General features: G+C 44.1%; 1 protein-coding gene across 4 annotated transcripts in view; it reads left to right on the top strand.

Moving 5' to 3' along the window:
- LOC143982459 (C4b-binding protein alpha chain-like) overlaps positions 1 to 24,352 on the top strand; it is a 577,061-nt gene that overhangs the window by 284,924 nt on the left and 267,785 nt on the right. For all 4 annotated transcript variants that reach the window (XM_077481180.1, XM_077481181.1, XM_077481183.1 and 1 more), the window contains exons 10-13: positions 13,286 to 13,371; positions 13,451 to 13,630; positions 13,772 to 13,951; positions 14,054 to 14,150. In XM_077481180.1, the coding sequence (XP_077337306.1) occupies positions 13,286 to 13,371; positions 13,451 to 13,630; positions 13,772 to 13,951; positions 14,054 to 14,150 (543 nt within the window). The remainder of the gene's footprint in view (positions 1 to 13,285; positions 13,372 to 13,450; positions 13,631 to 13,771; positions 13,952 to 14,053; positions 14,151 to 24,352) is intronic.

The following is a 24,352-nucleotide window of genomic DNA, read 5'->3' as shown; positions in this document are numbered from 1 at the left end:
GCCAAATACTTTTGCAAGGCAATATATATATATATATATATATATATAATTCTCACAAAAGTGAGTACACCCCTCATATTTTTCTAAATATTTTCATGTGACAACACTGATGAAATAACACTCTGCTACACTGTAAAGTTGTGAGTGTACAGTTTGTATAACAGTGTAAATTTGCTGTTCCCTCAAAATAACACACAGCCATTAATGTCTAAACCTCTGGCAACAAAATTGAGTACACCCTAAGTGAAAATGTCCAAATTGGGCCCAATTAGCCACTCCCCCCCCCCGTGTCATGTGACTCATTAGTGTTACAAGGTCTCCGGTGTGAATACGAAGCAGGTGTTCAATTTAGTGTTCTCACTCTCACATACTGGTCACTGGAAGTTCAACAGCATGACAAAGAACTCTCTGAGGATCTGAAAAAAAGAATTGTTGCTCTGCATAAAGATGGCCTAGGCTATAAGAAGATTGCCAAGACCCTGAAACTGAGCTGCAGCACAATGGCCAAGATCATACTGTGGTTTAACAGGACAGGTTCCACTCAAAACAGGCCTCGCCATGGTCGACCAAAGAAGTTGAGTGCACATGCTCAGCGTCATATCCAGAGGTTGTCTTTGGGAAATAGATGTATGAGTGCTGCCAGCATTGCTGCAGAGGTTGATAGGGTGAGGGGTGAGCTTGTCAGTGCTCAGACCATACGACGCACACTGCATCAAATTGGTCTCCACGGCTGTCGTCCCAAAAGGAGGCCTCATCTAAATTGATGCACAAGAAAACCCACAAACAGTTTGAAGACAAGCAGACTAAGGACATGGATTACTGGAACCATGGCCCTGTGGTCTGATGAGACCAAGTTGAGTGGCATTACAAGGATTCTCCGTTCCAACGTGTTTCCACAAAACTGTTTGCTCCATGAGCGTGCCGTGGGTTCCGCAGACTCTGTGTCCGCCGGGGGGCCCTCGATCGTGACGCATTTTCCTGTTCTGGCTTGCAACATGACAGGGATACACTGCTCCCTATCATCGGGAGCAGTGATCTCAATCATTGTGTAGTGAGCCCACCCCCCCCCACAGTTAGAATCACTCCCTAGGACACACTTAACCCCTTGATTGCCCCCTAGTGTTTAACCCCTTCCCTGCCAGTGTCATTTACACAGTAATCTGTGCATTTTTTTTTAACACTGATCGCTGTATAAATGTCACTGGTCCCAAAATAGTGTCAAAAGTGTGCGATGTGTCCGCCACAATGTCAGTCGTGATAAAAATTGCAGATCGCCACTAGAAAAATTCCATAAATATATCCCCCTATTGCGTAGGCTCTCTAACTTTTGCACAAACCAATCAATATACGCTTATTGCACAAAAAGTTACCAAAAATATGTAGAAGAACACATGTCTGCCTAAACTGAGAAAGAAATTTGTTATATATTTTGGGGAATTATATTATAGCACAAAGTAAAAAATATTGCTTTTTTTCCAAAATTGTTGCTCTTTTTTTGTTTATAGGCCAAAAAATAAAAACCACAGAGGTGATCAAATGCCACCAAAAGAAAGCTCTATTTGTGGGGAAAAAAAGGACGTCAATTTTGTTTGGATGCAATGTCGCATGAGCGTGCAATTGTCAGTTAAAGCGACGCAGTGCCGTATCGCAAAAAGTGCTCTGGTCAGGAAGGGGGTAAATTCTTCCAGGCTGAAGTGGTTAAAGAGGATGTGACACCGGAAAGTGCAATTAAAACACAGGAAGTGCAATTAAAACAAAAACAGTGTCTTAATGAACAGCAGGGCACTTGTATGTACTGATTCAAAAAGACATGCCTGTGAAACAAAAATAACACGCATAGGTTGGACTTGTGTCCTTTTTCAACCTTACCTATTATTTAACTATTTTGCAAATAGATGATAATTATGTCAAACAAACCCAAATGTCATTTATATAGGATATTGCTTTATAAAATGCTTCAGCGCTCTACTGCCATCTAGCTATGAATAAATTCCCTCTGTTCTTATACATACATTTCTAACCTATATATATAAATAATACATACACAGCAGAAATTATACATTAATATACATATGTTGGGAATAAATTATTTGATTAACTATATTATTGTTATGCCCTGTACACACGGTTGGACATTCTGAGCACAAAATTTTGGTCGAAACTTGTGTTAAAGACAAAGTTGTCGGAAAATCCGGCCATTCAGAACAAGGTGACGTTCATTGCGTATGACGGGACTACGTAGAGGCTATTAGCCAATAGCTTTGGTCTTGTAAATCGAATATGAGCATGCGTGGCACTTTGTCTGTCGGAATTCTCTACAAACGTTTGGAAAAAGCCCGATCGGATTTTGTTGTCAGAAAATTTGAGATCCAGCTCTCAAACTTTTGCCGTCGGAATTTCAGATGGAAAAAGTCCGATAGAGCCCACATGATCGGATTTTCCGATAACATAATTTGAGCTGACCTTTTCCGTCGTAATTTCTGACCGCGTGTACAGGGCATAAGTGATAAAAAGGGAAACTAGATTCTATCGATATCTAATAATCCAAAAATAAGGTGGGTGGGAGAATAATACCAAATGCCCATCAGATCAATCAAAGCTAATATATTCCATTATATATTTGATTATATAAAAATAACACGGTCCTCAAGCGGTTAAGGTGATGAGAGCAATATTTTAATGCCTCCGTCTGGAGGGATGTGTGATAAATGGGTTTGTTCACCATGTTCCCCCCAGTTTCCACAATTGTACCAGCTATATATGTGGGAATAAAGTGGGCTATATGTTTCCCAGGAGACTGAAGGTGGGCGATTTTATATGGCCTTCTGTGTTAATACAGAAGATATCGAGAGACTAAAGCCCCATACACACTATCAGATTTTCTGATGATTATGTCTTCAGATTTACCAAAATCATATAATATGAGGTCAAACCTTAGGAGTTTCAATTTGTATGCAACCAGGCAGGCCCTTTTACTACATGGTTTTGGTAAATCTGAAGACAAAAATCAGCAGAAAATCTGATAGTGTGTATGGGGCTTCACAATCTGAGATAAAGTGTGATATTCTGAAGGTTTAATCAAATTTTCTGCTACTGGTCCTGCAAACACTCTGTTTAACCACTTAAGCCCTGGACCAATTTGTAGCCAAAGGACCAAGCCCCTTTTTGCGATTCGGCACTGCGTCACTTTAACTGACAATTGCACGGTCGTGCGACGTGGCTCCCAAACAAAATTGGCATCCTTTTTTCCCCACAAATAGAGCTTTCTTTTGGTGGTATTTGATCACCTGTGTTATTTTTATTTTTTGCACTATAAACAAAAATAGAGCGATAATTTTGAAAAAAACACATTATTTTTTACTTTTTGCTATAATAAATATCCCCAAAAAATATATAAAAAACATTTATTTCTCCAGTTTAGGCCGATACGTATTCTTCTACATATTTTTGGTAAAAAAAATTGCAATTAGCGATTATTGATTGGTTTGCGCAAAAGTTATAGCGTTTACAAAATAGGGGATAGTTTTATAGCATTTTTATTATTATTTTTTACTAGTAATGGCGGCGATCAGCGATTTTTTTTAAATTTTATTTATTTATTTATTTATTTATTGTCACTGCGACATTATGGCGGACACATCGGACATTTTTGACACATTTTTGGGACCATTGTCATTTATACAGCAATCAGTGCTATTTAAATGCACCGATTTCTGTGTAAATTACACTGGCAGTGAAGGAGTTGACCACTAGGGGGTGAGGAGGGGTTATGTGTGACATTGTGTTTTTTTTTTTTTATTGTAGGGGGGCGCGGCCTGGCATGTGATGTCACTGATCGTCTTTCCCTATAACAGGGAACAGACGATCGGTGACAGCCACAGTAGGAAGCACGGGGAGAGGTTTGTTTACACAGACCTCTCCTCGTTATTCAGCTCTGTGACCCGATCGCGGGACACCAGCGGCGACTCTTTAAGACCCCTTTCACACTGGGGCGTTTTTCAGGCGCTTTAGCGTTAAAAAAAGCGCCTGTAAAGCGCTTGAAAGAAGCCTCATCTGCAGTCCCAATGTGAAAGCCCAAGTGCTTTAAGAGCCCTTTCACAATGTCAGCGCCCGAAAAACGCTCGTAAAGCGCCGCTTAAACTAGCAACACTTTACCAGCGTTTTTCGAGCGTTATTGGGGCGCTTTTAACCCCTGCTAGTGGCCAAATAAAGGATTAAAAGCGCCCACAAAATGCTGCTGCCAATAGCGTTTTTCAGGCGTTATACAGGCGCTTCCCATTGATTTCAATGGGAAGGGGCGCTTTAGGAGCGTTGTATTCACCGCTCCAAAATCGCTGCAAAGAAGCTGCTTGCAGGACTTTTTTTGACGCCCTGCCAGCGCAGCGTCTCGGTGTGAAAGCACTCGGGCTTTTACATTGGGATTGCAGTTGCAGCTTCTTTCAGTCGCTTTTTTTAACGCTAAAGCGCATGAAAAACGCGCCAGTGTGAAAGGGATCTCGGTGTGAAAGCACTCGGGCTTTTACATTGGGATTGCAGTTGCGGCTTCTTTCAGGCGCTTTTTTTAAAGCTAAAGTGCATGAAAAACGCCTGAAAAACGCCCCAGTGTGAAAGGGGTCTAAGTGCCCATGTACAGGTACGTGATTGTGCCCAGCCATGCCATTCTGCCGACGTATATGTGCAGGAGGCGGTCCTTAAGCAGTTAATTAATGAACACCTTGTGTGTGCATATGGCCTCATGCACACAGAGCCTAAGAAAGCTGCTTATACAGATGTTCAGTGGGTTTTTCTTTTTTTGGAGGTTTTTTAGCCTGCAAAAGCACTTTTATGTTAGCCTATGTGGCCATGCTCACATAGGCATTTACAGGTATATTTGAAGAGGAGCATTTACAGCCAGGGAAAAAAAACTCCAATGGCCCATTCTGAGAGGTGCGTATATGCGTGTAAATGTACTTTTAAGCTCAAATGCCATACGCACATAAACATTTTTAACATTAAAGGAATTTTGTCTGCCAAATTGCTGCTTAGGATTTATTCAATAAGCCCTAAAAAAATGCGTATACAACAACATTGTTTTTAATGGAGCCATTCACACAGTTACATGAGCTACTTTCAGATCTATAACAGAGTCCAAAAATCTCAATTTAAGAACATGCGCTTTATGCCCTTATGTGTATAAGCACATGTGTACACGCTTGTAGGCGCATAAATAAGTCTAAACAAAGGGGTTTTTACAGTATCGTAAAAACAAATTATGTATGCATATGTGTCTTTATGCATTTAAACTCATCTGTATACAAGTATTTTACTGATCATTATGCAGAAAACCAGAAGTAACATTTTTACAGCTGTGTGAACAAGGCCTTATTTTCATAAGCCCATGTGCATGAGGCCTGTAAATGAATGGTTTGGAATGACACTTACTGGTGAACGTTAAAACAACTGACTGTCGTATGTGAACATGTTGAAGCTATGGACTGTTACATACTCAGATAATAATGCGATACTCTGGCGTTTTGAGTACAATCATGAAATCTATTTTCCCTTCTTTCTTTTTGACCTATGAACTCTACCTATGTAGCCCTGCTGATATGCTTTGTTCCCTCTGCGGTCCCACATGGGAGTCTTTGTGGTTCACGTTGTGAGTCATTGGTTCCTTGGTATGTAAAGATGAACAAATAAAAGCTTAATTGAGTGAGGTGAATAATGATATATTGATATATGACTACTTCTAAAATGTACTAGATCTATACTATACTGTACTGTATTTGTGCTAACTCTAAATGTTTATTTTAGATATACACATCCTTTGCTGCTTGAGAAAGCAAAATCTATCTGTGAAACATTCAGCTATCGCCTGTCATCCACCTAGTGGGAAACAGCCTTTAATGAGTGATTTGTCTATTAAGATCTAAATACTGTATATTAACGCCAAAAGATTGTCTAACATGGGGGATAAGCAAATGAATGCATATGGATGATGCATAAGCTGTGAGTAGTGATCATGTTTTTTTGGGAGAGACCTGATACAGTATAACTAGCGTGTATCTTGTTGCTGTTTCTTGCCATATGTGACCTGTGACATGAAACTGTCTTCCACAATCTCACCTTAGTAGCAGAGTTTGGTTGTTCCTCACCTGGTTTTTAGCCTCCTGTCTGTGTTTCAACCTACATATGAAATTGATGATCATTAGCACCTGCTTGGTATAATTGGTTAATCATAAACCTGACTCTAATCGTACAAAAATCCCTGACTTTGTGCGTTTACAATGTGTGCAAGTGTAATAAATTGTGCTGGTTTGAAGCCAAATGCGTATTCATTTGATTTGGATTTTTCTTTTGTTCACAAATTTTGTAAATTGATAAAAAAAAAACTATTAAAATACCATATATATTTTTGAAAGCATTCTTACTTTACAGCATTTCTTCACACCTGCCTATAACTTTTGCACAGTATTGTACATACCATAGTTTGTTAACTTTCATACAGACCAAATATACACTGATTTGTGTTATTTTAACAAAGAATGTAGCAGACTACATTTTGGCCTACACAAAGATTACGTGCAAAAATCTAAACAAAAGACAAAAAAAATATATTCAATGGGCTCAACATGCCTCTCCACAACTTCCTTGGGGTGTCTACTTTCCAAAATGGGGTCATTTGGGGGGAGGGGGGTTGTACTGCCCTGCCATTTTAGCTCCTCAAGAAATGAGATAGGCAGTCGTAAATTAAAAGCTGTGTAAATTCCAGAAAATGTACTCTAGTTTGTAGACGCTATAACTTTTGCGCAAACCAATAAATACACGCTTATTGACATTTTTTTTTACTAAAGACATGTGGCTGAATAAATTTTGCCCTAAATGTTTGACTAAAATTGAGTTTATTCGATTTTTCTTATAACAAAAAGTAGAAAATATCATTTTTTCTCAAAATTTTCGGTCTTTTTCCATTTATATCGCAAAAAATAAAAATCGCAGAGGCAATCAAATACCATCAAAAGAAAGCTCTATTTGTGGGAAGAAAAGGACGCAAATTTTGTTTGGGTACAACATTGCATGACCGCGCAATTACCAGTTAAAGCAGTGCAGTGCGAAATTGTAAAAAGACCTCTGGTCCTTAGGCTGTTTATTGGTCCGGGGCTGAAGTGGTTAACCACTTGCTTACTGGGCACTTAAACCCCCCTCAGTCCCAGACCAATTTTCAGCTTTCAGTGCTCTCACATTTTGAATGACAATTACTCAGTCATGCAACACTGTAACCAAATGATTTTTTTGTCCTTTTCTTCATACCAATAGAGCTTTCTTTTGGTGGTATTTGATCACCTCTCGGTTTTTTATTTTCTGCGCTATAAATGAAAAAAGACCGAAAATTTTGAAAAAAAATGAATTTTTCTTCGTTTCTGTGTCAAAATTTAGCAAATTAGAAATTTTTCTTCATAAATTTTGGCCACAATTTTTACTACTACACATCTTTGGTAAAAATAACCCAAATTATTGCATATTATATGATCTGTGTGAAATTTATAGAGTCTACAAGCTATGGTGCAAATCATAAAGATTTGCAAAAAAAAATCACATCTGATGTACTAAGGCCTATCTCCATTCTTGAGACCCTAACAAGCCAGGAAAGTACAAATGCCCCCCAAATTACCCCTTTTTGGAAAGTAGACATTCCAATGTATTTAGTAAGAGGCATGGTGAGTTATTTTAAGTTGTCATTTTTTCCCACAATTCTTTGCAAAATTACGATTTCTTTTTTTCACAAAATTTTCATTGTAATAGCTTATTTCTCCCACACGGAATGTGCATACCACAAATAACACCCCAAAATACATACTCCTACTCCTCCTGAGTATAACGATACCACATGTGTGAGACTTTTACACAGCCTGACCACATACAGAGGCCTAATTTTGAAGTAGCACCTTCAGGCATTCTAGGAGCATAAATTACACATTTCATTTCTCAACCACCTATTACAGTTTTGAAGGCCCTGGAACACCAGGGCAATGGAAACGTCCAGAAAATGACCCCATTTTGGAAAGCTAACACCCCAACATATAATCTATGAGGCATAATGAGTCTTTTCAATGGTTCATTTTTTTTCCAGAAGTTTTTCGGAAAATGTGGAAAAAAATGAAAACGCATTTTTTTTACGCAAAGTTGTCCGTTTATAAGATATTTCCAACACATAGCATTTACATAGCAAAAATAACACCCCAAAATACATTCTACTACTCCTCCTGAGTATGGCAATACCACATGTGTGAGACGTATACAGAGGCGCAACATGCAAGAAACACCGTCGGTGTTCCAGGGACACATAGCCTGCACATACCAAAAATTACACCCCCAAATACATTATGCTGAGCAAAGGGTAAAGAAAAGATTACCTGTGGTTTTAGAAGCACAGTTGTCCACAGGAGGATATCACTGGTCCAGGCAGCAGGCAGGGACTTGGTCAGCAACAGCGAACACAGTTTTTCAGGCAGCAGGCAGGGATACTGTCCATATTACAGTCCAGGGTCAGTGCAGAGATGTCAGCAGTGCCAAAAATATTGGTCCTGGTAGTAGGCAGGTCCTTGTGTGGTCAGTGCGGCATGATGACAGTAAGTCCTACAGGCAGCAGACAGAAGTAGAGCCTCGTTCAGGACAGAATGGGGATAGGGGTAGAGGCTTTTCCCTCCCAAATCTCTTTGAAGCCTCCGAGTCTCCAGACCCTAATCTAGGAATAAGAAAACAAAGAAAATTGTTTTCTTCTTCCAGAAAAACTATACTGGAGCCCCTCACATATGTGAGACCCCGTGTTGAATCCCACTAGTCCAGTTGCAGAATACAAGATCAGTCCAAGAGGCAGGCAAATATCGTGGTCAAACAGTCCAAGGTCAGTTCCAGATCAGGCAGAGGTATGTACAGAACTGTTAGGCAGAAGCATGGCCGAATAACAGTCCAGGGTCAGTTCCCGATCAGGCAGAGGTATGTACAGAATAGTTAGGAAGAAGCATGGTCGAATAACAGTCCAGGGTCAGTTCCAGATCAGGCAGCGGTATGTACAGAATCGGCAGGCATAAGAGTGGTCAAATAACAAGCCAGGGTCAGTTACAGAGCAGGCAGTGGCATAAGGGGTGTGAAGGTGTATGAAGGCAGGAACTGAGGATTATGTTTACCATACTTCACTAAAAATTTATTGAAGTATGGTAACGCCGAAAACAGTCGCCTATGCAGAGGCCTGGTTGGGAAGGACATTGTGCACAATAATAAGATGTGTCTCTTCTGACTCCTGCTCTGGTACACACCTTACATCTTTAGCCTGTTGGTTTGGGAGGGATTTTATCGGGAAAGTGGCACTCGGAGAGTCGACTAACAACGTCTGATCGGATATTTTCTGGTGGGCCGTTTGGGGAAAATAAGGGCAGTGAAAACTTCCTCCTGGTAGCCAAAGAAACGTTTGGGGTTTTGGGTGGAGTTGCGGTAAATGACATAGGAATTGTAAATGGCCAATTGAAAAAAATAAATTGCTACTTTTTTGTACCAATGGTATGTCCATCTTGTGACAAGATATGGTTCCATCATTTGGTTGTTGAAGTCGACTCCCCCCATGAACAAATTGTATTCGTAAATGCATTTGGGTTTCTTTACGGGGCCATTCCTTCTGGGGATTTTCCACAAAGGTATCATTGTGGATAGAAGACAACATATACACATCCCTTCTGTCCCTCCACTTCACTGCCAGAACCTCCTTGTTTCTCAGACTTGCGGTTTCTCCTTTTCGCAGCTTCTTATTCACAAGTCTTTGAGGAAAGCCCTTCCGATTCATTTTTACGGTGCCACATGCTGGCATCTTCTTCCGGTGAAGGTTGTGGAACAGGGGCAGAGATGTGTAGAAGTTATCTACATACAGGTGGTAGCCTTTATCCAATAGGGGGTATATGAGGTCCCAAACAACTTTTCCGCTGGATCTCAAGTAGTCCGGACAATTAGGGGGCTGCAGCTGGGTGTCCTTCCCTTCGTACACTATGAAGGAATATGTGTACCCTGTGGCTCGGTCGCATAATTTGTAGACCTTCACCCCATAGCGGGCCTTTTTGCTGGGCATAAATTGCTTCATTCTAAGCCTGCCGCTAAATTTAATAAGGGACTCATCCACACATATGTGTTGGTCCGGGGTAAACAATTTGGGGAATGTTTCTGAAAAATAATTAAGTATTGGCCGAATTTTGTAAAGCCTGTCGTAATTTGGATAATTTCGTGGAAGGCACTGGGAATTGTCGCTGAAATGTAAGAACCTCAGGATCATCTGATACCTGGTTCTGGGCATTACCGCGGAGAAGAGCGGTGAGTGGTGGAGGGGTGGGTTGACCAATAGTTACACAATAGATTTTTTTTGTTGAGTCCCATGTTAAATGTGAGGCCTAAAAAAAACCTTGAACTCCTCCACCGTTAGGTCTCTCCATTTGTAGCGACGGGCATAATAAGAGGTCGGATTTTGCAAAATAAATTGTTGTGCATACAGGTTGCACTGGGCCACAATTGACGACAACATATCCTTCGTAAAAATTAAATTAAAAAAAATCTATTGGGGTAAAATTCTCCGTGTCCACCTGGACTCCTGGCTGGGCAGTGAAAGGGGGAACATTGGCCTCTCCTGAATTAGGAGGAAGCCACAAGGGGTTCTGAAGGGCATAGGGAAGGCCGGCATGGCTCCTAACACTTTGGGGCTGAGATGACACCCCACTGGTACTTGGCCTTTCTTGCCGGGGCATTGCGGTGCTGGTGGACGGCACTGCGGTGCTAGTGGACGGCACTGCGGTGCTAGTGGACGGCACTGCCTCACTATAACGCCTTCGTTTGATGGGCCGGATATCTTCCTCCTCGGATTCAGTCAGTGTTTCACTGCTGAGGACTGGCTCATAATTTGTCGGCTTCAGAATCCGAATCTGAAAAGGAATCTGAAGAGGAGAGCTCCTCGTTGCTCTCGTCGGCCGTAGAAATAATTTGGTACGCCTCCTCGGCGGAAAAGACTCGTTTAGCCATGGTTGCTGGTTAAGCCTGCACTGATGTGCACTGATGAGGTGGCACAGATGTGTACTGTTGAAGCAGCACAGAGGTGGCACAGATGGGCACTGATGAGTCGGCACAGATGTGCACTGATGAGTCGGCACAGATGTGCACTGATTATACAGATGGGCGCTTTTGAGGTGGCACAGATGGGCGCTTTTGAGGTGGCACAGATGGGCGCTTTTGAGGTGGCACAGATGGGCGCTGTTGAGGCGGCACAAATGGGCACTGATGGGTCGGCACAGATGTGCACTTATTTATTGCACAGATGTGCACTGAGGCGGCGACAGATGGGCACTGCTGAGTCGGCACAGATGGGCACTGATGGGTCGGCACAGATGGGCACTGATGGGTCGGCACAGATGTGCACTGATTTATTGCACAGATGTGCAGATTTATTGCAGATGTGCACTGATGAGGCAGCAGATGGGCACAGATGGGCACTGCTGAGGCGGCACAGATGGGCACTGCTGAGGCGGCACAAATGGGCACTGCTGAGGCGGCACAAATGGGCACTGCTGAGGCGGCACAGATGGGCACCGATTGGCACTGGCGGGCACTGGCAGTGCACAGATGGGCACTGGCGGTGCACAGATGGTTCACAGATGGCACAGGTGGGCACGATCTGGGCACTGGCGGGGTAGATCTGGGCACTGGCAGGGTAGATCTGGGCACAGATGGTTCAGGGGACACGGCCAACACAGATTTTCCCCGATGCACGCTCCCAGGAGCGCGTGGGGAGCCCTTAAAGGGGACGACTTCAATAGATGTAGTCCCGGAATTTGAGATCCGCGCTGTAGCCTTCATTTGACTATAGCGCGGATCTCAAGTGGTTAAACAAAGAAAAATGTGTTTTTTTTGTTTTTTTTTTTGTTTTTTTAAATGTCAGTATTTTTGTTTTTATATAGCAAAGAATAACAAACAGTGGTGATTAACCACTTAATGACCAGGTCTCTTTTTTTTTAGATGTGGTGTTTACAAGTTAAAAACAGTTTGTTTGTTTTTTTCTAACACTCTAGAGAATAAAATGGCGGTCTTTGCACTACTTTCTGTCACAGCGGTCTTACAAGCGCACTTTTTTGGCGAAATACACTTTTTTGAATTAAAAAAATAAGACAAAAGTAATGTTACACCAAGTAAATTGATACCCAACATGTCACGCTTCAAAATTGCGCCCGCTAGTGGAATGGCGACAACCTTTTACCCTTAAAAATCTCCATGGGCGAAGTTTAAAAAAATCTACAGGTTGCATGTTTTGAGTTAGAGGAGGTCTAGGGCTATAATATTGCTCTCGCTCTACCGATCATGGCGATACCTCACATGTGTGTTTGGAACACCGTTTTTATATGCAGGCGCTACTCAATGTTTTATTATTCTTATTTATTTTACCTTTTTATTTTTACACTGTTTAAAAAAAAAAATTGTGTCACTTTTATTCCTATTAAAAGGAATGTAAACATCCCTTGTAATACAAAAAAAAGCATGACAGGACTTCTTAAGTATGAAATCTGGGGTCAAACTAAGATGCAATAATAATAATTAAAAAAAAAAAGTCATTTAAAAAAATGTCCCTTTAAGAGCTATGGGCGGAAGTGACGCTTGACGTCGCTTCCACTCTGCAGTGTCATGGAGACGAGGGAGGGCCATCTTCCCCTTACTCATCGCCATGCCACTGACGTGAAAGAACCATATCGCCTCCGCCTCTGCAGACAGCTCCGGTAAGCGGCAGAGGGTACCGGAGCGCGACGGGAGGGGGCACCCTCTCCCCCACTGCTGATAAAAGTGATCTTGCAGCGAATCCGCCTCAGAGACCGCTTTTACCTTGTAGCCGACCGCCGGTCGAGCAGGGTGATACTGGGGTTATGGCAGCTAGCTGCTGCCATAACAACAATATCTGTTCTCAAAGTGAGGACGGATATCGGCGTTCAGCAGTGGGCAAGTGGTTAAATCCCATCAAAAGAAAGCTTTATCTGTCTCAAAAAAGCTAAAACATTTATTTGGATATCGTGTTACATGACTGAGCAATTGTCACTAAAAGTGTGACAGTGCTAAAAACCTAAAAATGGCCTGGGCAGGAAAGGGGTGAAAGGGTCTGGTATTGAGGTGGTTAATAATAATGATTTATGAAAGTACATTACCATGTTCAAAGTTATGTGATTTTACAGGTTGGGTTATATACACTACTTCAGGACATTTTAAAGGCTACTTCTTATGTGATGTGTTTCAGATTTGCGTTTCCCTTGACTTCATTGGTGAACTATAGAATATGTCAAGAAAATGGAACTTGGAGCGATTTAACTCTTGTTTGCACAGGTTTTATATATTTATTCTTATTATAATATATATTGAAAGTGCTCGTGTTTGTTCTCTAAAATTATTCATTTTCCCACAGCAACATGTAAAGAAAAGCCTCGCGTACCTCCTTTTGCATTTCTTAATGAAACCTCTACCATTTATTATAATGGTACAGTTGTGCATTTTGAGTGCAAACCAGGTTTTGCCAGAAACGGTAAGGAAAACGCAATAGCCTGCAGAAACCATAGCTGGTCGGATCCTGAAGAATTCTGTACAGGTAAGTGAACTGTAGAATATGTCAAGAAAATGGACCTTGGAGTGATTTAACTCTTGTTTGCACAGTTTTTTTATGTTTGTTCTTATTATAATAATTATTGAAAGTGCTTATTGTTCTCTAAAATTATTCATTTTTCCACAGCAACATGTAAAGAAAAGCCTCACGTACCTCCTTTTGCATTTCTTAATGAAACCTCTACCATTTATTATAATGGTACAGTTGTGCATTTTGAGTGCAAACCAGGTTTTACTAGTAATGGCAAGGAAAACACAATAACCTGCAGAGACCATAGCTGGTCAGATCCTGAAGAATTCTGTACACGTAAGTGTTGTTTTTTTTTTCCTAACCTACAATTTATGTTAGCTAGTAACAATACATGGTGGTGTGTGTTTAACAGAAACATGGCATTTGTCTTTCTTGCAGGTATATCTTGTGGGGATCCAGGGAAAATAAAGAATGGACATGTGTCGGCTTCAGACTACCTATTTGGCTCTAGAGCAAAGTACACCTGCGAAAAAGGGTAACATTTAAAAAAAAAATTATATATAAAAAAATAATCTATGAAGATTGTTTTATCAATATAAAATCGAGAAAATAAACCCTTTTAAGGTTCACATATATAGTTACATAGTTTGTAAGGTTTAATAGAGAAAACTGTTTATCCAGCTCAACCTGAGTGTGTGCCTCTACAATTTTTCATATCCCTGTACATTGTGGGTCTATTCATAAAAAAAAGACTATATTGTCTCAAGCAGTCCCACAGCTATAACAAATTATCCCTGTCATTTGTGTAATATATTTACTTTTTATGATTCTCAGCTCCATCTAGTAACCATAATGCAGTATTTCTTTTGTGCGGTTATGTTGCTTGACATTTACATAGCAAATGTTTTATAGACACTACAAAAGCAATATATAGTTTTAGGTTTACCACTAAAAACATATTAATAATTCATCAGACGTAAATGCTATTCTGCTAGACAACACAAACATTAATACATTCAAATAAAATAAAGGGCTTAAAGTTACATATACCTCGGATGATACAGAGATGAAACAAATTCTCCTACATAAGTTGTATCTGTTTATCTGCAGTCTTCTATACATCTGTCCAGAATTTATAAAGCTTGTCTGAACTGTCAGAAAAAAAGGGGGCGAAGAGCTGAAGTTACAATCTGCAGAGCTCAGTGAGGAGAGCACTGGCAGCTGATTGGAGGGAAGGGGCACACCCCCTTTCAAACAACACACAGGAACAGAGGCTGTCAATCAGCTGGAGGTCTCTCCCCCATCACCCTTTTTTCTTTGTGTCAGGAAAACTTGTCAGAAGTACACTTGGGGTTGATTTACTAAAGCTAAAGAGTGCAAAATCTGATGTAGCTCTGTATAGGAACCAGTCAGCTTCCAGTTTGTTTGTTTTTTGTCAAAGCTTAAATGAAAAAGCTGAAGTTAGCTGAATGGCTACCATGCACATCTGCACCAGATTTAGCATTCTCCAGTTTTGTAAATCAACCCCTTAGTGCTCTTAATTGAGACAAGTACACACTATAGAGGGATATGCTTTGTCCATAGTTCATGTCTGAGGTTTACTACCACTTTAATATAAACCTGTTTTTAAAAATACAGAATATGCATTCTAGATCAACTGGCAATGTGTACCCCTCCTAAAATGCACTGCCACCACTGCGCCAATCAAGACCTAGTGACCCCTAACAGTAAACAATGTTGATGAAAACAATAAAATGAAAAAATGAAAATATCAATGTCAGTGGAAACAAAAAACAAAAGCTGCTACCTTAGTGAAAATAATGCTTATACAAATAAATTATACCTCTAATCGTGTACTGCAAAAATATTAGAAGATAAATTACCGTATATACTCGAGTATAGGCCGACCCGAATATAAGCCGAGGCCCCCAATTTACCCCCAAAAAAACTGGCAAACTTATTGACTCGTGTATAAGCCGAGGGTGAGACATGCCTGTCCATCCCTGTGTGTGTGTCCGTCCATCCCTGTGTGTCCGTCCATCCCTGTGTGTCCGTCCATCCCTGTGTGTCCGTCCATCCCTGTGTGTCCGTCCATCCATCCCTGTGTGTGTGTGTGTCCATCCATCCCTGTGTGTGTGTGTGTCCATCCATCCATCCATCCCTGTGTGTGTGTGTCTCCATCCATCCATCCATCCCTGTGTGTGTGTGTCTCCATCCATCCATCCCTGTGTGTGTGTGTCCATGTGTGTGTGTGTGTGTGTGTGTGTGTGTGTGTGTGTCCAGCCTACCTGTGTCCCGAGCCTGTGTCCCGAGCCTCCGTCCCGTGCCTTGCCTCCTTGCCTCCGTCCCGTGCCTTGCCTCCGTCCCGTGCCGTGCCTTGCCTCCGTCCCGTGCCGTGCCTTGCCTCCTTGCCTCCGTCCCGTGCCGTGCCTTGCCTCCGTCCCGTGTCGTGCCTTGCCTCCGTCCCGTCCCGTGCCGTGCCTTGCCTTGCCTCCGTCCCGTGCCTTGCCAGGATCGCCGCTCTTCGTCGGCGCCTCGGCGGCCATTCTAAAATTCAAAAGCCGCGCCTCCGCCTTCACCTGTGATAGGCGGAACACTGAATTTCCCAGCAGCCTGTGTTCCGCCTATCACGGACATCGTCTCATCCTCGTCCGTAGTACGAGGATGAGACGATGTCCGTGATAGGCGGAACACAGGCTGCTGGGAAATTCAGTGTTCCGCCTATCACAGGCGAAGGCGGAGGCGGAGGCGCGGCGTTTGAAGGGTAGAATGTCCGCTGTCTGTCTGCTCGACACGCTGATCGAGCAGGCAGACAGCGATGACTCGAGTATAAGCCGAGGGGGGCACTTTCAGCCTCAAAAAAGAGGCTGAAAATCTCGGCTTATACTCGAGTATATACGGTAAGTAGTGCTCATAATATAACAAATGTGCACATTTGTTATATTATAAGCGCTACTTAATTTATCTTCTAATATTTTTGCAGTACACAATTAGAGGTATAATTTATTTGTATAAGAATATGCATTCTGCATGCATTTTGGGTTTGTAGTCTCATAATACTTAGTGGAGCTGACAATTGGCAAATGGACAGTTTATGCTTACCGTGGAGTGCCTTCTACTACTTTTGCCTCCAGCAATCTTTTTTTTCTTGTGCATATTTATTTAGCTTTTGCCATTCCTCAATGACAGCCACCAAGAGATAGTGTGATAAATGTAAACAATATATGTGAACAATTTGTGTGCTCTTAATGTGCTCCTTAAAACTCAATACAATGTGCTCCTTAAAATACGTGCAAATGGGCAATGTGCAAAAAGAAATGTGCAAAAAACAATGTATAAATATGTGCAAATACAATGCAACATAAATACAATGTACAAAAAATGCAGTGAAATGGTAGTCCCAAGTCAATAATATTTGCTACAGTGTATCATCTGTGAAAAAGAAGACTCAGCAAAAAAAAATGATCTGTCCAAAAAAGTTCACATACACATGCCAACCAATTTCCGATCAATTGGCTTCAATTAGTGGAAAGAACGGTAGTAAAACCCTTCAAGTGTCCTATTTGCTCCTCAGAATATATAATTTCTCCATATATATGATTTCTCTCTCCTCAGTTTTCTAGTAGTTTGGCAGCTTCTGGTAAAAGAACAATCTCCAAAAAGCAGAAAGAGACAAACAAAAGATCATCACGCAACACTATGTGCACCAGGCTGTCTGTGTAAACTCAGCAGATTCACTCACATGTACCCAGCTTCAACCGAACGAGTGTTGAACAGTCAGGCTCATAGGTTCACTGCCCTGCTCCTCCTCACTCGACTTCCGTGCTGTTCCGAACACTGGGGTTATGTCACTGGCTCCTCCTCCCGACGCATTGTGTCACAGGTCACGTGACTTTCTCAAGGGAATCTAGCCTTGTGATGAGTGTGGAGGAATTTATAGCCCTATATTGCATGCGTGTTGCCATAGTGACTTCGGATTCACAGTAACATCATTCTGTTACACACTCTGGTTTGCTGAGCGCAGTGATAGTTACTAGTATTAATTTATCCATGAACCTTCATGTTTACCAATACATATTCACATATCTACATGTACATACACAGATAAACAACTTGCGCAGTAATAGACTGTTATATGTAGGCAAGCGTGTGTCCTGTACAACAATAGACTGTAACATATATAACAACACTAAATTTAATTGAATCAAAATAATTTTAAAAGGTTAAAAATACTTCATATTAAGGTGCAATGCACATGAAGAGCCCTCAAGGCACTAAAAAAATTATGTATATAATAAAAAAAATTTAAATTACAGTTAAAACATAGGGATAAATAGACCACTGGTGGATATAATTATATTTTCAGGGATGCAAATTAATTGTATAACTCAATATCCCCTACTCAAAAGACTAAACTAAAAATCTGATATAAAACAATTCAAATCAAAATAAATGTTTAATCCTGCTAGCGCAAACTATTGATTTCATATATCCATTTAGATTCACTTTTGTTCAGTTCCCTTACTTTATTACTTCCCCTACAGTGTGGCTTTTATTTCTCAATAGCCCAAAATTTTAACTCACTGGGATTTTTTTTCATGAAATTCAGAAAAATAGGGGGCGTGGCTTGGTCATGGTGGTGTGAAGACGCTCGTTGTATGAGCTTTCGTCTCCCGTTCAGCACAACTTGGCTGATATTCTGATTTTGTGCACTGTTTTTGACTGACTTGAGCTACACTAAACGCAGGAAGACTAAGAGATCGACTAAGGCTGTTGCGGTGGCTCCCAGTTATTTCCCGGAGCAAGCACAAATCTCCCCGACAGCACACTCAGTGGCACGTGTCGAGCGAAGGCCTGTGGACCCTCTCCCCTCAGGAATGACCCCCTCACAACACCAGCTATCCAGCTCACTGGCGGGTACACCAGCTATCCTTGACCCACTGGCTACAACCTCCCATAGCCCGGGCTCCCTAAGACAGCGGTCTCAGGATGATGCGGACATCAGGACCCTGCTCCGCGCTCTCCCCACGAAGGCAGATATGGAGGCCCTGGTGTTGCAGGTGGAGGAACAACACCGCCAGGACTTCCAACAGCTACACATGGAGGTACAGTGTCTCGACGGCCGCCCGACTAAAGGGGAAGCCGCTGTTAACACATTAGCATAGCGAGTAGCCCAATTGGAGCAGAACCACACATCCCATCAAGAAGCCCTGGCTGAGATGCAGCTCCACCTGGAAGACCTGGGGAACCGGAGCTGCAGAAGCAACTTGCAGCTCCGGGGGCTTCCAGAGGCAATGGGCCCGGAGAACATCCAGGAAACCATGTAGGCCATTCTGCTAAAAGTTCTGAACTCTGACACTCCACACTAGAGTTTGATAGGGTGCACAGGGCGCTAGGGCCGAAGCCGACTGATCCAGACCATCCCAACGATGTCATCTGCCGCCTCCATCGCTACACGCTGAAGGAAAAGGTGCTCCGGGCCGCATGGGCAAAGAAGCAGATCGAGTTTGACGGAGCTGAGATTTCCATCTTTTCCGACGTGTCAAGAACGACACTGTAACAGAGAGCGATGATGAAACCCCTACTAGAGATCCTACGCCACTTGGGGCTCCCCTATCTCTCCCTCCAGCTGCATGTCCGCAAGAACAGCAATTCTTTCTGGCTACGACAATACAGATTTCCCAGACTTGTTTGCATTACCAAACTGCCTGGGTCCGCTGCCAAGCAAAGATCCTCGTCTGAACACCAGGGGGCCCATGACCTGGATTGCCGCGACGCATGAAACGGAGAAGAGAGATGGGAGGAGGAGTCTCTGCTCCCTGCTGTGCACGACTACTTCCCCCACATAGGGCGACACCCTGTTGGTGGTTCCTGTTTTTTGTTTTGGGCAAATCACCTGGGTGCCTTGAGACTAGTCTCTTCTACTCTTTCAGGGTATTGGTGGTGTTTTTTTTCCCTCTTTCTCTTCTCTTTTGACCCTTCATTCTCTCCTCCATCCAACCAACCGTGACTATGCAGGCAGACAAGAAAGATCCCGTGTGCCTTGTGTCTTTTAATGTGAAGGGAGTTAGCATATGGATTTGTGGCACGATTCCTTGGCAGTTGGGCGATCAGTGGAGTGACGCAGAAGGCAGAGCCTTCTTTGTGAAGGGGACTCTGGGCGGTTCACTGGTTACTTTGGTAAATTTATACTTTCCTAACTTAAACCAAATTTCCTATCTTGAACTGATCCTGAACAAGCTGGGAGACTTTGCAGAGAGGGTGGTGCTTATGGGGGGTGATATGAACTTCACCCCAGATTCATCCTTACATGCATCTAAGTGCTCCTCCCAGATCTCCTTTGCTGCCATTAAACGCTTTAGGAGGAACTTTCACGCGTTCCACTTTGTGCATGTGTGGCAGATTCTTAACCCAAATCAACGAGATTATATATTCTATTCACATCCTCATGGTTCATATACTAGGATTGATTTCTTCTGGTTGCCTCAGTCTCTTTTGTCTTTTGTCTCTTTTGTCCAAGGTCATTTCCGCTTCCATTGGTTCCATCACAATCTCAGACCATGCTCCGGTCTTTGTAGACATTGATCTGTTGGCCCCTTCTCCTAAGCAATGAATGTGGAAGATGAATGACTTGTTGCTCCAGGACCCGGAGGTCTTGGAGGAATTGACCAGGGAGCTGAGATCCTTTTTTTTTTCCTCCAATGCCAGTGGGGACAGCTCCCCCCATGATATGGGAGGTACACAAAAACGATATCAGGGGTCTAATGATCAAGATCGGCTCACGGATAAGAAAGGCTAGGTCCAAACAAATTGTAGAAATCCTGGAGAAGATTGGAATGGAATCCAGCCATAAGAAATCCCTAGCAGATGAGTCTCTGGCAGACCTTACAGTCCTCAGATCCCAGCTGCGAACCCTGGCGTTAGAAGAGGCTAAAGCGAGAATCCACAGCCATCCTCCGCTGTGGATGCTCCTTTTTCCACGAAAAACAGCTTGTTTGCTCTGCTGGGCTCTCCTCTACAGCCCCATCCAGGTTTGGCTGCTCGCCTCAACCCGCAGGCCGAACGATACAGCCCGTCGCGGCCTCCATCGGCAGCGCGCCGGCCGCCATCTTGCGGCCTACTCGGCCTCCGGGATTGCCACTCGTGCCTGCCATCTCCACCGGGAGTCACCGCATCTGGAGTGGGGGGTCGCCAGGAGAAGATCCCCCTAGTCGCCGGGCCTCAGAAACGGGAGCCGCCGCTCGGTCCCCTCCACGGACTTCCCTAGGCCTGGTGAGTCCCATGCAGGGTTGCCTCTAAACTCCCAGGCTAATCTACCCCAACCGGGCGGGCGCTATCTTCCTGGGCTGTGGGGAGACTGAATTAGCACAGGCCCTGGTAACCCCCCCTGAATCTGAGCCACGTACTATTCTGCAGCAGCCCCTTCTCTCAGGAAAGGCCCTGGCTCCGGCCTGCTCTGAATGACGGTGGCCATCTTGCTACACCCAGCACCCTAAAGTTTTTCTTTCCATAGCCTGTTGGTGTGAGGGGAGACTGTAATTCATTGACATTACCTGAAATCATTACATACTGGGGGTGCTCATGAACTAAGAACCAAGATGGTCGCAAACTAGTGGCGCTTCTCCACCACCGACCACACCGGCAGTGAAATCGCCGCTCCTGCACATAACCAGGATGAGCGCACACTAGAGGCGCTTCCCCACCACCGACCGCACTGGTTGTGATATGTCCGCTCCTGCACATTATTCTTGACTGATTATTTCCCGGCATCGTGACTGACAATATGGGGTGCAAATCAGGCACAGCGCGGAGCACTACGAAGAGACAGGCTGTGCGAGCGAGCCTTGAGGCCTTTCCACCGGACGGCCTGCTGGAGTCGCAGGCCTCAGACATGGACTTCATCCCTCCGTTGCTCACTGGTGAGCCCGAAGCCTGTTCAGATGCAGAAAGCATACCAGGAGTCCAGCAACCCTATGTAGCGCCCTCACTGCGGGATGCAGAAATAGTTATCTCGCTTTAAAACCATGCTGCAGGGGGAACTGTCAGCGGCCACCTCCAAACTGGCCACACATCTCACGAAGGAAATCCGTGAGTTGGGTAACCGTACGAATGCGCTGGAAGATAGAATGGAGGCTGCAGCAACAGTCATTGATCACCATGAGCAGGACTTGCAGGACATTCGCAGGGAGCTGGATGCAGCCCTCCTAAAATTAGAGGACTATGAGAACAGGTCTAGGCGAGGGAACCTCCGGCTTAGGGGACTCCCTGAAACTATTGAGGATTTAACCTCCACGGCCACGGCTCTATTCCAGGAATTGGTCCCAGGCATCCCCATCGATCGCATGGAATTTGACCGGATCCACCGGGCCCTGGGGCCGAGAAAGGAAGGGGGGCCCCCTCGGGACATTATCATCAAGTTCACGTACTACCGCACTAAGGAAATGCTCCTTAGGGCAGCACGGGATAAGCCTGATCTCCGTTTTCAAGGCCATAAGTACCAGCTCTTTACTAATTTGGCCCCCTCCACAGTGCTAAAGAGGCGACAACTGAAACCCTATACTTCAGCTCTGGTTGAACACCACATCAAATACACATGGGGCTTTCCTTTTCGCCTCGCTTTCACCTACCAAGGCCGGGGCTACACAGTGCGCACCGCAGAGGAAGCCCAGGCGACTTTTGCAGCACTACATTTGCTCCCCTCTTCAGATGACCCCAACCTCCGTGAGAAGGCTTCAGGTCCTGGGCCCTCTTCTAGGCGCTTGGGCCGTGTGTGTGAACCAGTCAGCAACCGGAAGCGCCCCCTTCCTGCTACCCAGTCACATGCTCGATCCCCCTATTCAGATCCGGGATGACGACCGCGCGGGTGAGCCCGTCCATGATCCCTTGCTTTTGGTTCGGTTGCCCTCCCCGGACCTTTTGAGGCACTGTTTGTTTTTGCCTGATGCTGGATTTTGTCTCATACCAGATGATGGGACCATGCTCTCCTGGCCCATACCTCCCCCCCTCCCTTCCTTGTTTTTATTTTATAACTTTACAGTTACTTGTGGCTTTTACTTCATATACAGGCCCTATGCGCCTTCACCTTAGACTTTAGGCTTTGGTCAGTGCTCCAGCCCTACTATGACTGCCAAGTTTTGCCCAAGCCCCCCAGCTTATCTGGGGGCCTTCTCATGGACCAATTGTTTCTTTAAAAATAAAGAAAGTGGGACTGTAACCCTGGTGGGATGGGGGCAGTCTGGGGGGCCGGTTCCAGGGCTTATTGCATATAAAGTCTAATTTCTTATGTATATTGGTTGGTTTTTGGACCCTAAGAACTGTAAAGGGCTCTAACATTTCCATCTTTTACCCTGCCTTCCCTCCTTATTCACACTCCCTCCTCTCCTCATCCATGCCCCCTCCCCGTTTCCCTTCTATTCTCCCGCTCCCCATACCCTGCGCCTCTCTTCCCCACTTCCTGCACTTCCCTTCTTCCCCCTCCCCATCCCCATCCTCTTACTTCCCTCCCCTTACCCCTCTCTCCCTCTTAAATTATAATTTTTTTTTCTCTTCCCTGTTTCCCCCACTTCCTTCCTACCCTCCCTTCCTTGCTCGGTTCGAGCCATGGTTTAATTCAGGTCCACCCCCTTTAAGGGTGCGGGCCATGATCAGCACTGGTGGCCCCCCGCTGGACCGTGGCCCTAGGCCATACGGGGTCCCCTATTTTATTGTGGGACCCCTGGGGCCTGGCGGCGCTCCGGCGCGGGGGTCATGTTCGGGGACCGAGGTGGGGTTCTTTCCTTGGGCGCTCCCAGCGGGGCGGTGCCGGCTGGGGGGGGCCTTTAATCCATTGTTAGTTTTATCCACTGCTACCCGGTAGCAGTACTACGGGATGGGCTTGGCTCGTCTCACCTGTTTCTGTTCTAGTTTTAATTGCCCTGTGCAGGGGCGGTAATAAGATAATGATGTAGTAATATTCTAGTATTATTGTAGTATTACTGTTGTCAATGCTGTTATGTTTTACTATTTGTTAGCCTCGTGGTTGGTGGTGGAGCCGCCTCCTTTAGTGTCCTACTGCAGGATGCAATGCCCACCAATTGTGGTGTTTATGTGTTTCACTTGTCTATTCTGTGTTTCTTTTTCTCTCTCTTTCTCTTCTTCCTGGTGTTCCCCTCCCTCCCAATCCCCTCTTTGGGCTCGGATAGCCTTCGCACGGGCTCAGGGTAAGTACGTGCCTTGTTGGTCGCTCTATATTTATAGGAACCTTCTTTTACCCCCGAGATGGCTCAGAATGTGCTGAAAATATTCTCGCAGAACATCCATGGGTTTAATTCCCCCATTAAAAGGTCGAAGGTCTTCCGTCACTTAAAATCTCAATCCATTGATGTGGTGTGTCTGCAGGAAACCAGGTTCTCCCTATCCTCTTCCCCCAAATATTTGTCCTCCCATTATCCAGTGCTTCTCAGAAGTGGAAGCCGTAAAAAACAAAGAGGGGTGCTGATGGCTTTTAGGCGTAACCTCCAATTTACCTGTTCTAAGGAAATAGCGGACCCTACGGGTCGATATTTGATCCTGCAGGGCACCCTCTGGGACCAGGAGGTCACTTTGGTTGGGTATTATGCTCCTAACTCATTTCAACAGAGGTTTTTCTCCCATTTGTTTCAGGTGATCACTAGGCACCAAAAAGGCCTCCTAAATATGATGGGAGACTCCAACTCTGTTTTTAACTCCTCTTTGGACAGGCGTAGTCTCAGGGAAGTG

Source organism: Lithobates pipiens, unplaced genomic scaffold, assembly GCF_037356315.1.
Source record: "Lithobates pipiens isolate NorthernLeopardFrog02 unplaced genomic scaffold, aLitPip1_a1.2 Scaffold_16, whole genome shotgun sequence".
NCBI classification, from domain to species: domain Eukaryota; kingdom Metazoa; phylum Chordata; class Amphibia; order Anura; family Ranidae; genus Lithobates; species Lithobates pipiens.
The sequence above is the reverse complement of the archived record's forward strand: the minus strand, read 5'-3'. Positions and strand labels throughout refer to the sequence as shown.